This window comes from Argopecten irradians, chromosome 1, assembly GCF_041381155.1.
Source record: "Argopecten irradians isolate NY chromosome 1, Ai_NY, whole genome shotgun sequence".
Classification (NCBI taxonomy): Eukaryota; Metazoa; Mollusca; class Bivalvia; order Pectinida; family Pectinidae; genus Argopecten; species Argopecten irradians.
The window spans coordinates 43,521,811-43,537,217 of NC_091134.1; the positions used below are offsets into that span (position 1 = coordinate 43,521,811).

The window sequence follows — 15,407 nt, forward strand, 5'->3', positions numbered from 1 at the left end:
GGATATAGACTTTGCTGTCATGGAATATTAGTCCACACTACACATAAATTGGTGATGTCATCGATATAAGTGCTGTAGGAGTTGCAGCGAAATGACTGCCCAGCCAGCGACAGCCCGTATTACGACTAAAAAACAGACATTAGAGGACGCATATTCGCCTCCAGCGAATTTCCTAGAGATAGACATTTTAGATCCTCAAACACATGGCGTTGGCAAACAGCGATACACGGATTATGAAGTCCGTATGAGAGTAAGTTTGATATGCGCAGAGACAGAGAATCCGGAAGTTTCGATAATGCTTTGTTTTTATTAAAAATTACATTATTTCGATATCGATTTTCAATAACAAAACCAATCACTCGTCCTCTGTATGGCGATTAATTTATTGATACAAGCGATTTCTATGAAGTATACGTAGTTATAGTGCTGACATTATTATCAGTATAGTTTGGACGGGTACTCTGGTCTATTCAGAAACAGGGCTACAGTAGACTGTAGTGTGACTACTGGGTACTTGTGATATCTAAATGGGAACTACAATTATGTGAATATATGTGGACAAAATGCCCCTTTGTGTAAGTGGCATTTGTTCACCTAGTTAATATTTAGTTGAATAGAAAAATCCACGTGCACATGTACACTACTTCTACTACATGTACACTAGGCCTAGTGTCAAAGGTCATTTGCATTTTCTATGCTCCTATTCAATTAAAATATACATATGACAGCTCATCTAAAGTAGTTATGTGACTCATGTTATGTTACACTAGCACTTCTTTCAGAACTAATCGATTTGATCCTATTTGTGTCGGGATTCATAATGAAAAGGTTTGATATTCCAGGCCTTAAATAATCTGCCTTTACTTCATTCTAGTTATAATTGGTATATAAATCCTCCAAAAATCTGAGACCAACTGGTCAATATTCATAATTGATATTGAATATGTGTTATATAAATATCAAATTCGGTATGTATTTAAATATATTTAATTGATAATATTATAAATTAATATATATTAATAAACTTGTGTACTTCACTGTGAATTTTAATTTATACACAATGTAATTGATTAAAGCAGTAACCTAGCGTACAATATCTGACAGCATGCCATGCACTGTACTTGATTCCTAATTCATTTAACACAAGCTTGAATTTGTGAATATGTATACCGGGAGAGCCTTGCATTTTACCTCATAGTTACTGGGGGTACATCAAAACAATCTGGCCCACAAAAATATCTTTGTTATAGACTTACTCGGACCACATCTACAATAAATGTATAACATTGACATCTGACTTCACCATGAACACATGGCTGAACAAAATAATTTGCTGATCACATAGTCGGAATCCTTCAGACTTTCCGATATATAGTTATAGCTAATAGACTTTCCCTAAATGTTAATTTATCATATATCCTTCTAGCTGTTTTGCGGAGAATGAGTGATTACAGGATTTATTCTATTGAGATATTCATATCTTATATATCAAACAATTACATTTAATATATGTATGTCAAAACACATATCCTTTAACTTATCCTTTTAATTTATTATTTAATGATTCTTATCCTACAGACGAACTTGCCAGTTTTCAAGGTAAAGGAGTCAAGTGTGCGACGACGCTACAGTGATTTTGAATGGCTACGGAATGAGTTAGAGAGGGACAGTAAGGTAACAAACCTGAACATTTACATTTATAGAAAAATTACAATAATATAAACATGATATCTAACATTGTCAGACATCGCGAAAGTTGAAAAAAATGGCTGGACATTCGGACCGGCAAGGACTGTGAGTAAGCCAGACCAAACGGACCAAACAGACCGAACATTAATGTGAATTTTTTAAGTAAATTTAACTTCCTGCTATTACTATCTCATGATTATCTTATGCAGTTGAAGTTTTTGCCAGGTTCGGCACCTGCGTAATACTTCAGGGACGCAATTTCTACCGACTTCCGGTGCTCAATAATTGCCGGACGGTTGGTTCAGACCGGATTTTGAAATAGGCGGTCTGATTAAAATTTTGCTGGACATGTCCGTCGGACCGACAAATTTGGCAATGTCTGCTTTGTTGTGATAAAAAATCTTGATGAAAACCTAAGATTAGAATAAATCTTTTGCCAACCCATTTATGTTGCATTAAACAAAGGTTTTACAGTTATCATAATTGTATTTCTGGTATTAATTTTTATTTAGCTTTAGTTTATGGATTTATTTTTCATGGGTATTAGTTTTAAGAAACAAAAAACTCTGCTTGATTTGGTTATTTTTGCCATTTTGTCTGTTGGTCAGGTCCAGGTAGTCCGCTAAACCTGCCTATATTATTAGGCTTTTTTCTTTTTTTTTTTTTTTTTTTGTCTAATATATAGTCAGCTTGCGGTACCTCTTCAAAATGTGAAATCGTAGGCCAGATTTGGCCTACGCTACGTCAGCGGCATATTTTTAATATGTCGTCCATGCAATGCCGGGAAAACGTACACATACCTATATATTGGGATCTTATGTACTCCACTGCCCCCATGTTACATCCCATTTATGAAATTAAACAACTCTGCACAATGAAATACTTCCGAGACCCTTCTATTTCACACATTTGTAATGGCCGCCGTATACACATTTAGTAGAACAAACGGCAGCCAATCAACTTCGCTTCTGGTTTTATTTTAAAAAAAACATGTGTAGTTGAAAGATAAACAAAATGCTAGCCAGTTAGAGTTTTTATAGTGAAATTATGGTCGACATACACGACATGTTGTCAAATATTCAAATTGAACATGACTTTTGCTGGTACCGCATCACTTTCGCGATATTCATGTTGCATATACATGTAGCATATACACAGTAGAATTTTGTTTATCTTTCAACTACACATGGTTTTTTAGCCCACCATCATCAGATGGTGGGCTATTCAAATCGCCTTTCGTCCGTGGTCCGTCGTCCGTCCGTCCTTCCGTCCGTCCGTCCGTCCGTCCGTCCGTCCGTTAACAATTCTTGTTACCGCTATTTCTCTAAAAGTACTGAAGGGATCTTTCTCAAATTTCATATGTAGGTTCCCCTAGGACCCTAGATGTGCATATTGTATTTTGGGACTGATCGGTCAACAAGATGGCCGCCAGGTAGCCATCTTGGATTTTGATAGTTAAAGTTTGTTACGGCTAATTCTCAGAAAGTACTGAAGGGATCTTTCTCAAATTTCATATGTAGGTTCCCCTAGGACCCTAGTAGTGCATATTGCATTTTGGGACTGATCGGTCAACAAGATGGCCGCCAGGTAGCCATCTTGGATTTTGATAGTTAAAGTTTGTTACCGCTATTTCTCAGAAAGCACTGAAGGGATCTTTCTCAAATTTCATATGTAGGTTCCCCTAGGACCCTAGTTGTGCATATTGCATTTTGGGACTGATCGGTCAACAAGATGGCCGACCAGCCCCCATCTTGGATTTTGATAGTTAAAGTTTGTTACGGCTAATTCTCAGAAAGTACTGAAGGGATCTTTCTCAAATTTCATATGTAGGTTCCCCTAGGACCCTAGTAGTGCATATTGCATTTTGGGACTGATTGGTCAACAAGATGGCCGCCAGGTAGCCATCTTGGATTTTGATAGTTAAAGTTTGTTACCGCTATTTCTCAGAAAGCACTGAAGGGATCTTTCTCAAATTTCATATGTAGGTTCCCCTAGGACCCTAGTTGTGCATATTGCATTTTGGGACTGATCGGTCAACAAGATGGCCGCCAGGCAGCCATCTTGGATTTTGATAGTTAAAGTTTGTTACCGCTATTTCTCATAAAGTATTGAAGGGATCTTTCTCAAATTTCATATGTAGGTTCCCGTAGGACCCTAGTTGTGCATATTGCATTTTGGGACTGATCGGTCAACAAGATGGCCGACCAGCCGCCATCTTGGATTTTGATAGTTAAAGTTTGTTACCGCTAATTCTCAGAAAGTACTGAAGGGATCTTTCTCAAATTTCATATGTAGGTTCCCCTAGGACCCCAGTTGTGCATATTGCATTTTGGGACTGATCGGTCAACAAGATGGCCGACCGGTGGCCATCTTGGATTTTGATAGTTAAAGTTTGTTACCGCTATTTCTCAGAAAGTATTGAAGGGATTGTTCTCAAATTTCATATGTAGGTTCCTCTAGGACCCTAGCTCTGCATATTACATTTTGGGACTGATCGGTCAACAAGATGGCCGACAAGCAGCCATCTTGGATTTTGATAGTTAAAGTTTGTTACGGCTATTTCTCAGAAAGTATTGAAGGGATCTTTCTCAAATTTCATATGTAGGTTCCCCTAGGACCCTAGTAGTGCATATTGGATTTTGGGACTGATCAGTCAACAAGATGGCCGCCAGGTAGCCATCTTGGATTTTGATAGTTAAAGTTTGTTACCGCTATTTCTCAAAAAGCACTAAAGGGATCTTTCTCAAATTTCATATGTAGGTTCCCCTAGGACCCCAGTTGTGCATATTGCATTTTGGGACTGATCGGTCAACAAGATGGCCGCCAGGTAGCCATCTTGGATTTTGATAGTTAAAGTTTGTTACCGCTATTTCTCAGAAAGCACTGAAAGGATCTTTCTCAAATTTCATATGTAGGTTCCCCTAGGACCCCAGTTGTGCATATTGCATTTTGGGACTGATCGGTCAACAAGATGGCCGACCGGTGGCCATCTTGGATTTTGATAGTTAAAGTTTGTTACCGCTATTTCTCAGAAAGTCACCCTGCAGGTAGGGCGTTAGAATTGTACCTGCTGCCCCTATTGCATGATCGTAAAAGGCGACTAAATTTAGGATCTTATCTTTTCTCTTCTTCCTAAATGACTTTATCTTTCCTAATGCCTCCCTTGGCACCGCCTCACTTTTGGCCTTGAGTTGAGCGTTCGCCCCTGTGAGGTAGGCTCTGGGTTCTGTCCCCTGGCCGAGACACACCAAAGTCTATAAAAGTGGTAGTTTCTGCTCCTGTTTAGCGCTCAGCATACAGGGAGTGGGACGACTGGTTCGCCCGTTGTCAGTATAATGTGACCGGGTGGGGTGTGTTGCTTGGTGTCTTCGGCGGCATGCTTCAGTGATATAGCACTATAAAAAGGGCAACAGTTCCACTATACAAGAAGACACAACATGAATATACCGCAGTCTCCCACAACACGCACCTCGCACAACATACACGCAACACACCGCATACATGGGAGGCCGTCCTTACATGACCATTGCTGTTAATAGGACGTTAATTAATCAAACAAACAAACAAATCTCAGAAAGTATTGAAGGGATTGTTCTCAAATATCATATGTAGGTTCCTCTAGGACCCTAGTTCTGCCTATTGCATTTTGCGACCACCATCTTGGATTTTGATAGTTTAAAGTTTGAAAAGCAGAAAAAAGAATTGTAAGTTTGAAAAGCAGAGAAAAGATCCCTCTTTCATTTGTCAGACATAGATCAATCTTTGGTGGGCGCCAAGATCCCTCTGGGATCTCTTGTTAAAAATAAAACCGGAAGCGAAGTTGATTGGCTGCCGTTTGCTCTACTAAATGTGTATACGGCGGACATTACAAATGTGTGAAATAGAAGGGTCTCGGAAGTATTTCATTGTGCAGAGTTGTTTAATTTCATAAATGGGATGTATATGGGGGCAGTGGAGTACATAAGATCCCAATATATATAGGTATGTGTACGTTTTCCCAGCATTGCATGGACAACATATTAAAAATATGCCGCTGACGTAGCGTAGGCCAAATCTGGCCAATGATTTCACATTTTGAAGAGGTACCACGAGCTGACTATATATTAGGCAAAAAAAAAAAAATTAAAAAAAGCCTAATAATATAGGCAGGTTTAGCGGACTAAGGTCCAGGGTGACTAATTAGATAATAAGACATATTTTGTAATAATATAATTATCTCTATGGTGACAGATTGTGGTACCAGCTATGCCTGGGAAAGCATGGAAACGTCAGCTGCCCTTCAGAGGAGATGATGGTATATATGAGTCAGAGTTCATCGAAGATAGACGAAAAGGGCTGGAACAATTTGTCAACAAGTAAGTGGAGATAATAAAAGAAATCTTCACATAATTCTGTTTTGTATTAATGAAACTAAAGGTTCTGATATCATACTTTTCACATCTCCTATTTCCTGTCCTATTCAATTGAATAATTATTATTTATGAATTAGAAATTAAATAATTGTGTTTCAAAATCAATATAGTTATAGGTGTGTTGTTATCAAGAAATTCATCTCTTATCTCATAAGTTTCTATGGCAATAAATTCAATGTTATACCACATTAAGGGTGATAACTCTGCAGTGCCTAAGAGGTAATAAATATAAGGGAAATAACTCTGTAATGATTAAATTTTTATATGGGACATAATTCTTCTATTCCTACTGCAGAAAAATCCTGAATCATTTAAAAAAAAAACTAAATTGTCTTTTCAGGGTTGCTGGACATCCCTTGGCCCAGAACGAAAGGTGTTTACACATGTTTCTGCAAGAACAAGTTATTGATAAGAATTATGTTCCAGGCAAAATCAGAAATACATGATGAGTTAAAATCTCTCAAAGACTCATCGATCAATTTCATATATATTTCATATGTAAAACATGCCTGTACCAATTTAGGCAAGTTGTTTAGTTGTCAATGTTCTGGTACGTATACTGTGACTTAATGCTGGACCTACCAAAGTGAACATTGTTGTGTAAAAAAAATATCAGATTTTTTTATTGATATATGCTGCTGTCAGTTTAATATACTTGGTTTATCTTCAGGACCCTCTATTAATTAAAAAAAGATAGGAATTTCTAGTTAGAAATTTCTTGTTAAATGTTAAAAAAATATACAAATAGGTCTATTCTTTGGTGAAGTATCAAATATCAGGTTACGGTAGGAATTTGAAGTTGATTGGTAAGCATATGATTTAATTTGTGGTGGTTGAAAACTGTCCAGTTGCCATATTAAATAATAACCAAGATTTTATAAGACTATGTACAATGAATATGTAAGTAGCAATATAAGATATCAGTAGGGATTCACCACCTCTTACAAATAATCACTCACCGTATCAATCAGATCTAGATGTCTGATTAGAATTTCATTCCGTCAAGCATATTATTGTAATAGCTTAGTTCTCTTTATTGTTATTTATTCATTTCCATTTGATGCTGTCAAACCGGTTTTCTTTTATGCATATAAAACTGCAGTTCAGATTTAAAAGTAATTTACTCGGTCATATATTAGTCATTGTCCAAGCTTGTGATATCTGAGGAAATGTGTACCTACTTTGCAGGAGCATACATATATGATTAATTTGGACTTGTGTAGTAAACTGTTCTCTCCAAATGGTGGTACTATTGAACACCAAAACAGCTGATCATGTTTGGGTAGGATGTGATGATATACATTAGTAGGTTATACAATATTTTACCAAATTCAAATTATTTGATGATTTTTCCAACGAGTCCTTTTTAGGGAAATCTTAGGATTTTACAGCATATAGATCTAGACAAATAGGCTTGTGCAATAATACAAATTTATGTCAACATTGATTTTGATGTGGTTATTTTGAAAAGTATAAAACAAAAAATAGCATAGTCTACCAATAAAACAGTTTCATTTGTTATGTAAGACTGCAAAGTACACACAAGACCACCAACACATTCACATGTCCTCACACCAATTTTACTGAACAAAGCGTTGTTACTCTTAAAGCCAAATAAATGTATGTGATGATCATGAGGTAACAAGGAACCAATTTTCTTAAAATAAGGATGACAGTAAGAACCTAAAACCTTGAATACATTTAAAATAGTTAAATTATCTGTAACAAAAGTGTTCAGCTTTTCTTATATTTAAACCTAATGTGCATATTATTTCACTATTAATAACACATTTATAATTTGTTTTACTTTAAATTAAGTTAGCATCGGTGTCTTGTTGTTAATTTTGTATTGGTTTCTTGTGTGACCAAGTACATACAGATGTATTTTGTAAGCTATACAATGGACAGTGAGGAGGGATGAGAGATTTTTTTTATGAAATGTAACGGGTTGTATATAATATATTGTATAAGCCTGAAATAATAATCATGATTTGTTATAAAATTATGCTTTATATTTTAAATTGCAACTGTTGTGAACACTTTGGTAGCAATCATTTTATGTTTTCTAGAGACATTAATGGATGAACCATTGTCGAGACGGATTTCACTTTGTTCTCGGGCATTTAGCTAATCTTGATGTAATCAAACTTTGTCTCAGAAATTCTCTTTATATGTGTAAGACACAGGTGTTTGGGTGAGATAATGTTCTGATCCTACGAAAGATTTCCAGCTACGATAGATAGATAGTCTAGTCTTGTCCTCAAATGTTATCAAATAGATCCATCTTGTGCATTTGGAGTAAAAAAAAACAAACCATATTTTGGGAAAAGAGAACAATGAAATAAACCAAAATTACTAATTTGGAAAACACATTTGTAATTGAATATAACGTGACTGTAAACCATTAGATAATTGATTAAAGTAAATGTAAAAGAGACGGTAATTGTGGTAAAACAAACAATACTACATTTTTGGTGTGTAGATATGGCTTTTGATTTCGTTTTGTTATCGTCTCTGTATGTTAAATGGATATGTAGAGTAGAGTTGCTATTTCAATGCTAATATTAAGGAGAGTATCTGAGAGATTTTACCTGTGTCTTTTGATCTTTGTGAAAATTACATCTCACTACCACACAAATAGTTAAATGTAGTATGTAATCGTTTGAATAAAGACTGATATAGGTACCAACCTATTGTTTGCCTTTAATTCTTTGGTGTTGGGAATGCACATGCAGGGGGTCATGGTGGCTGAACTGGCCGATTGGTCAAGATCTGCTGACACATTACAGTAAAACACATTTATAACGAACATACTTACAACACTTACAATAAATTAATGGTTATAACATAGTAATTTCCAATGTCTTGGCATCAATATTCCTTACAATGTTTGTAATATATGTGTATAACAAACCATGTGTATAACAAAGAAATGTCGTTGGCCCCCAGAGGTTTGTTAAAACCATGTTTTATTGTACCACCGGTCCACAAACTCTGATTTGCAAGTTAACAATCTGTGACAGTTGCAGTGTAGACATGGTAGGAATCTGGGATAGCTGTAGTGTACTTTGACAAGATCGGTAGTTTTTCTCTGGGTGCTTTGACTTTCCTTAAGCTTTACCACTTTAGTCTCTAAGAGGAGACCCATTCCTATCAATCTGAAAGAATAAATTGCTGAAGTGTGGCAAGCAAAATACAGTTGTCATTTAAGTACATGGAGCAATGTTTTTCCACAGAATATGGAAGAATTCAATCGATATAGGATATTAATATAAGTCTTATTTCAAGTCTTTTTGTTATTGATCTAGTGATTTATAACCCAGATATTGCAAGGCCTAAGTAACCTTTATATAGCTAGTAATCTACGTTTTGTCATACATGTATTTTGAACACCAAAATTAGGTGACCTTCCTTTGAGTACAAAAACAAACGGATCATATGTTGTCATTAGGCTAACATATATCTCTCTATAATCCAGGAGTTCCGATCATCATAGTAAAACTGGAGACAACAACAGGTAATTTAGTCGTTTGATGTACATCAAAAGAGTCGTATAACGGTACTGTGGTTGACGGTGTGGCTTTGAAGTTGGGCGTCGCTCTCTCTGTACATGAAGTCTTCAAAGGAAATCTTTGCAGGCCTGTGATTGGTTCAGATTGTTCCCCCAGAGTTGCTTTCAGTTTTACTACATGTATGTGAGATAGTCCAGGGTTGTAGAGATCGTAAGTGATCGGAACCCCTGGAATATCGAAGATGGCTAACATACTGAGCATTGATATGACAATTCAAGTTGTTATTTACATTCATGTAGCAATGCTGATGCAAAGTCGAACCAATATAGATGTAATGTGGTTTTACATTGGGTCAATATCTCTCTATGAGTTATGTAATCAACTTGAGTCGCCATAATGATTAGAAACCCGAGATTGTAACGACATACTTTTTTATCATAACGAATGTACTTCACTTGCTGATATATCAGAAACTGTAGTACTTTCATCCTCGATACTCCAGGGGTTACTGTAACTGACGTTATATCCACCCCTGGACTATCTCACTGTAAAACTGAAGGCAACAGAACAGGGAATTTAGAGCCGTATAACGGTGACTTTGGTTGACTGTGTGTATCGAGGATGCAGTACTTTTTACACAATTCGTATTGTATATGCTTTCTATATCATTGCTTACACGTGTTCACTTTGGTTAGTAAATGCCATAAAAGACGTAAAAGAATAGCTATAGTCGTATTAAGAGGACTGAAGATAATGTACGGTTTCAAAATTATAATCTACATTTACATGTATCATGCAGTAATCTTATATAGCAGGTTTACGATCAGACGTGTTCCTTCATAGTTTAGCTAAAATCAATAGCGTTATCAGAATCCAAGGGGTCTCTCGCTTTGTTTTATCTCTACGCTATAGTACATATCATTTGAGAACTTAACTTAACAATTTTATAAACTTAATACATTGCTTTTATTGATAGTTAATACTATCAATTTTACATGATTTCATTAATGACCACTTATTAGTATTCCATGTAAGGAACCTCATCTAAAGTTTCTACTTGCTACTACATCATATTCACACGCGTCGGTCAATACATGGTTGTGATGTGTCCACTCGGTGAATGCACAGTAATGAATGCTTAATTCATTTTGATCTATTAAAATGGATTAAACGAGAGTAAAATAATAGGTTGAACATGCTGTAAAGGACACATGTATCAGGAAATACTTTACGTTTGAATATAATTAATCCCTGTAGTAAAGATACCTGTCTATAAAGGACATTTTTGCTATGTCCCTTTGGTATAATTTAATAGATAGGTTAGGCTGTACATGTAAAATACTGTAAAAAGTAACTTGTCATTTCAAAGTCGCCCAAAAGAAGCAAATAATTTGCACTCATTGGAATGGTAGTATGTTGTAAAATTGGATTAAAATTACTAAGGTTGTCGAAAAGAGAATTATGATACAAGTTCGTGTTTTTCCGTGCGATGATACAAGTTGGTCTTTATTTATGGAACAATGGTGTTATACAACATCCAACCATTTATAATATATCTACTGATTGCCTAATATACAGCTGATTAATGTTGTATCAACATTGTCCAGTGAATAAATGACGGTAATATACAGGACTATAACCTGTCCAGCAGTCCATCAGCATGTATAAGCAGATTATAGGTCTTCCTAGATTGTAGACAGAATTTGAATCGTCTTTCACCCACGAACGTTTGCAGTTTATGGTAAAACATTCTTATTCAAGTTGGGCACGTAAGCATTTCTTTTTCATCCTTTTTCAAAAGTTTTGTTTTGATGCATCGGTGTCATCTATTATCCAAGGAATTTCTTAAATATTTAAGCATTCAATTACCTTTTGGGGGGGATTTATGGTTCTATAATTATCCCACGGTTGCAGAGAATTTGAATAACGCGCGTTAATGGAAATATAAGGTATTACCGCATCCAACGAAACGTCTGGGAGATCAGCCAAACCTTATATAATCTCAATGAGTGCGTTAGCAATAACAGAATGTGGAATGAGGATTACCGGTATCACGTGGAAGAAGTTGGTTAATTTGACTCGCTCATTTTCTGTTGAGTAGTAAGTCGATTTAACAATTATTGTGGAGCAGGGGAGGGACAGATTGGGTGTATTGTTGTGACAGAATATGGGCGTGTTTGAGGGAGTGGGTGAGGTCAGCTTGTCACCAACCCCAGAAACAGTAGTCCTCCAAAAGTATCCACTGGTTCGTATCAATTAAGTCTCTGTATATTGTTTAAGATAGCGGACATCCCTTGGTGCCCCTCCTGTTGCTATTGTTCCTAGCCACTCAGAACCCCCCAATATTTACACCTTACTACACACAACGTTTAGAATCAGCATTATCTCCCCACACCTGCAGACGTTATAACAAACGTTACAAAAGTCACGCAACGCCGCCTATCAAGTGTTTAACCAATTACTGACCACTCGACACGTCTTTTTGCTAGAATGACCATTGGTCATTGTCACTTTGACCACTTTACCTGCTCATTCGTTTCCGGACTGTAACTGTTAATTAGAGGTGTCATGTTATTGAAATAGGAAACATAGCAACATAAATACGAATGGTGGATGTTTCAAGATACAAACAGGTTTTAAAAAAATGAATATCAGTTTAAAGTTGCAGTAATATGTTTCATGTTACTCTTACTGTTTGTGGATAGTTGATATATTTTCTTCGAAGACTCCGGTTTATTTCTATCATAAAAATCTGACGAACTGTTAACTACATATATAATATGATTCAATAGAAGCAAAACTCATTTAACATATTACACATGGTTTAAAATTCATAATTACAACATTTGTTACATAAACAGGTAATTAAGTTTTACAAATATTCAGTAACTTGAGAAAACTATTCAGCTTATTTTATCATAGAAAACAATCACAATAAGGATTTCTTTTTTTTCAGAAGTTTATAAACGTTGTCCATGTCGACACCATTTAGTCTATAGTCGAGAGCTAATTTACGTAGATTTGTAAGCTGAATATCCGGAGGAGTAACCATTTGTGTCGTTGACAACCAATTCTTTACAATTATCGTACCCCGCCCCCTATAAATCTTACCGACCCTCTATGCCTTTAAAGGGGGTCAGTAACTGACTATATAAGTATAGGAGAAACACCGAACACTATGGAATAGTCAAGATAATGAATTGTTCGAGGCCCGTAAAACATACAAAGAGTATATGCCTTATTTCTTGATGAACAACATTAACATTTCACTGGGAAGCACGAGTGAAAAAAAAGTTGCCATCACAAGAGATGAGATATAACTGTTATTTATCAAGAAACAAGAAATTATTATATTTATTACATTTTTTTACGTCTTTGTCCTAGGTCTAGATCAGGTCTGATGCTACTAGTACATGTATTGAAATATACCCTTTATATTTGTCCCGCTTTCTAATTTAGTCCCACACATGGGCTTTTCCAACAAAATTAACATAATCAAATGCACGTAAAAACATGGAAAATGCTTGTAATATTGTATTTTTGGTTTGATACAGTGTATTTCAAGGGAAAAAAATTCCCGCTAAAATGGTATTTTCACAATAAATGCTGTATTTTAATTGGTTAATATTGAGTGAAAATACCATATATAATTTCACTATAAAAGCTTAAATTTTCACTGCCTAAAATGTAGTAATAGTATATATATGAAAAAGAAGATAAGCAATTTCTGGGTATTCAGTGTCGCCATTCTTATTTAATGTGTTAATGTGATAAGTGCATTACGTTAACGTCTATATGCATTCCTTCAATGGGTAAATGCAATATTATTGTGAATTATTTTCCATTTAGTAAGTAATATTAAGACATGGTTATCAAGTGTAATGATGCTATCCTTAATATGATACCAAGGATATATTCAAATTATTTATTATTGCCGTAACGTCTAAGTAATTAACAATCCAAAAAATTGCATCACGTATTTCATAATTTGCGCAAAATGTTCGACACGAAAGTTTTTGGGTTATGCATACCAACAAAAATGTACCTGTACAGAATAGCGATGCGGTAAAGATTATGGTATATTGGTTTAACGTATAATAAAAATACTATTGTAAATATAGTTTTATTGGTGCAATCAGAATCTAGCGCTGAATTAGTTTTTAACCGATTAAATATTAATTACTATAGTAGGACATTATACACACAGCATAATTGCCATTATTAAAATTTTACGCTAGACGTCTAGCAGGATAATGCCACAATATGATCATCGATGCTATCTACGTTAAAATTGTATGGCTATTCAGTAAAACTAGTATATTACAAGTAGAAAGATTAGATATATTTATTTCACTTTTTGATATGTACAATTGTTTTCATTATTACATTTCATAGTGTTTTCCATCTAAAATACTCCATAAAACATCCATACGTTTTACGAAAACAGATACTTCATATCCTCCATAAAATGTTTTACCGTATTCAATTCTCCATATCCGATGTCCATAAAAATCTCCTGTTCAATAATGCATGTTAAATTTGCACGTTTTGCAAACTCCAAATTTCATGTGCATTTAGTGTTTTGTCCTATAACACGTCGTCACAGATCGCCTTATCTGTACGTTAACTTTAGTGATACAGATGATTGACACCTAAGGAGTTATGTTCCATAATCTCTTGGTGGTAGTAAGCTGGCGACACGTTCAACGTAGATGTACCTGCTACGTCCATGCTGTAATAGTTACAATAAGAAACGAAACTTGTCGGCTTTGATGAAGGTCGTAGAACAATATCAGCTGACGGCGGTAATTTTGACAGCATTGTTGTAGAACACTGGTGTAAATAAGGACCACGACCACAACCTGTCGATCTACGCAGATCGTTCAACAGCATACCCATATCCTGGACGGATTTATTCAACATTTGGATGTAACTTCTGGCGGACAACAGTGTGGCTATTTTTGACAGTTTCCGAGATGAAGACAAGTGTGCCGAAGGTATCACATCCCGAAGGCCATCCAAGGCCCTGTTGAGTTGGTGCATGCGATGACGTTCTCTCCTGTTGATGGTGTTTCGTGTCTCCCTTACTCTTCCAATGGGAACACACATCTGTGGGCAATATTCTCTGTCGTTGACATCACGTTTTGTGACAGAGTTTTTATTTATCCTATTGTCACAGTCTCCCATAGCATCCATGTCACTTATTTTATCAGTACCTTCAAATGTTATAATGTCGCTGATGGTCGTTACCTTCTGTACCTTCCGCTCGTTCTCAGAAGACTTGTCATCGCTCTCCATGATTCTGTCGTTATCTAATTTGTTGGATCCACTTGACAATCTGGTAGGACAATAGAATGCCATTAATTCTGTAGTTACCCGTACTTACAGAAACAAAATGTCCACTTAACTACTATGTACGTATTGTTGGTCAGATGCGTGTGAAAATGCGCACTTTAGTGGTCAACGGGTATTTGACTGTCAGTAGTAAAGTTTCAAAATGTTCTAGACACATACGTTACTGGACACGTCTGTTTACAGTCACAGACGAGTATGAATTGACCAGTGACTTTTCAATGTCCTTTTCGGGGCGTTCGTTCAAACAGAAGGCAAACCACTCAGCACTAGCTGCTAGTGAAACTGGCTTTGTCAGTCAAAGTTAAACCCGGCACGAACATGATTGACAACTGAACAGACATTTTCTCCTTTGACCAATTCTTTGGAACAAAATGATCCAGCTCTACTAGAGATGTACATGGCGCATGTCGGTCTGTTTCGACCTGAAAGTGGCCATTTC

The 15,407-nt window shown here is 35.9% G+C and overlaps 1 protein-coding gene across 1 annotated transcript; it reads left to right on the forward strand.

Moving 5' to 3' along the window:
* Nucleotides 1-50: 50 nt before the first annotated feature.
* LOC138329150 (sorting nexin-12-like) lies at nt 51-8,790 on the forward strand. The gene is made up of 4 exons (XM_069275918.1): nt 51-250; nt 1,579-1,674; nt 5,920-6,044; nt 6,442-8,790. Exons 1-4 carry the CDS (start codon nt 92-94, stop codon nt 6,545-6,547), a joined length of 486 nt encoding a protein of 161 aa, XP_069132019.1. The 5' UTR covers nt 51-91; the 3' UTR covers nt 6,548-8,790.
* The last annotated feature ends 6,617 nt before the right edge of the window (nt 8,791-15,407 follow it).

Bases quoted from the DNA above. Each gene is read 5' to 3' on its own strand.
- LOC138329150 (XM_069275918.1), top strand. From the start codon at position 92: ATGACTGCCCAGCCAGCGACAGCCCGTATTACGACTAAAAAACAGACA. The intron at 251-1,578 runs GTAAGTTTGATA...CTTATCCTACAG, and splicing joins ATTATGAAGTCCGTATGAGA to ACGAACTTGCCAGTTTTCAA. The intron at 1,675-5,919 runs GTAACAAACCTG...CTATGGTGACAG, and splicing joins AGTTAGAGAGGGACAGTAAG to ATTGTGGTACCAGCTATGCC.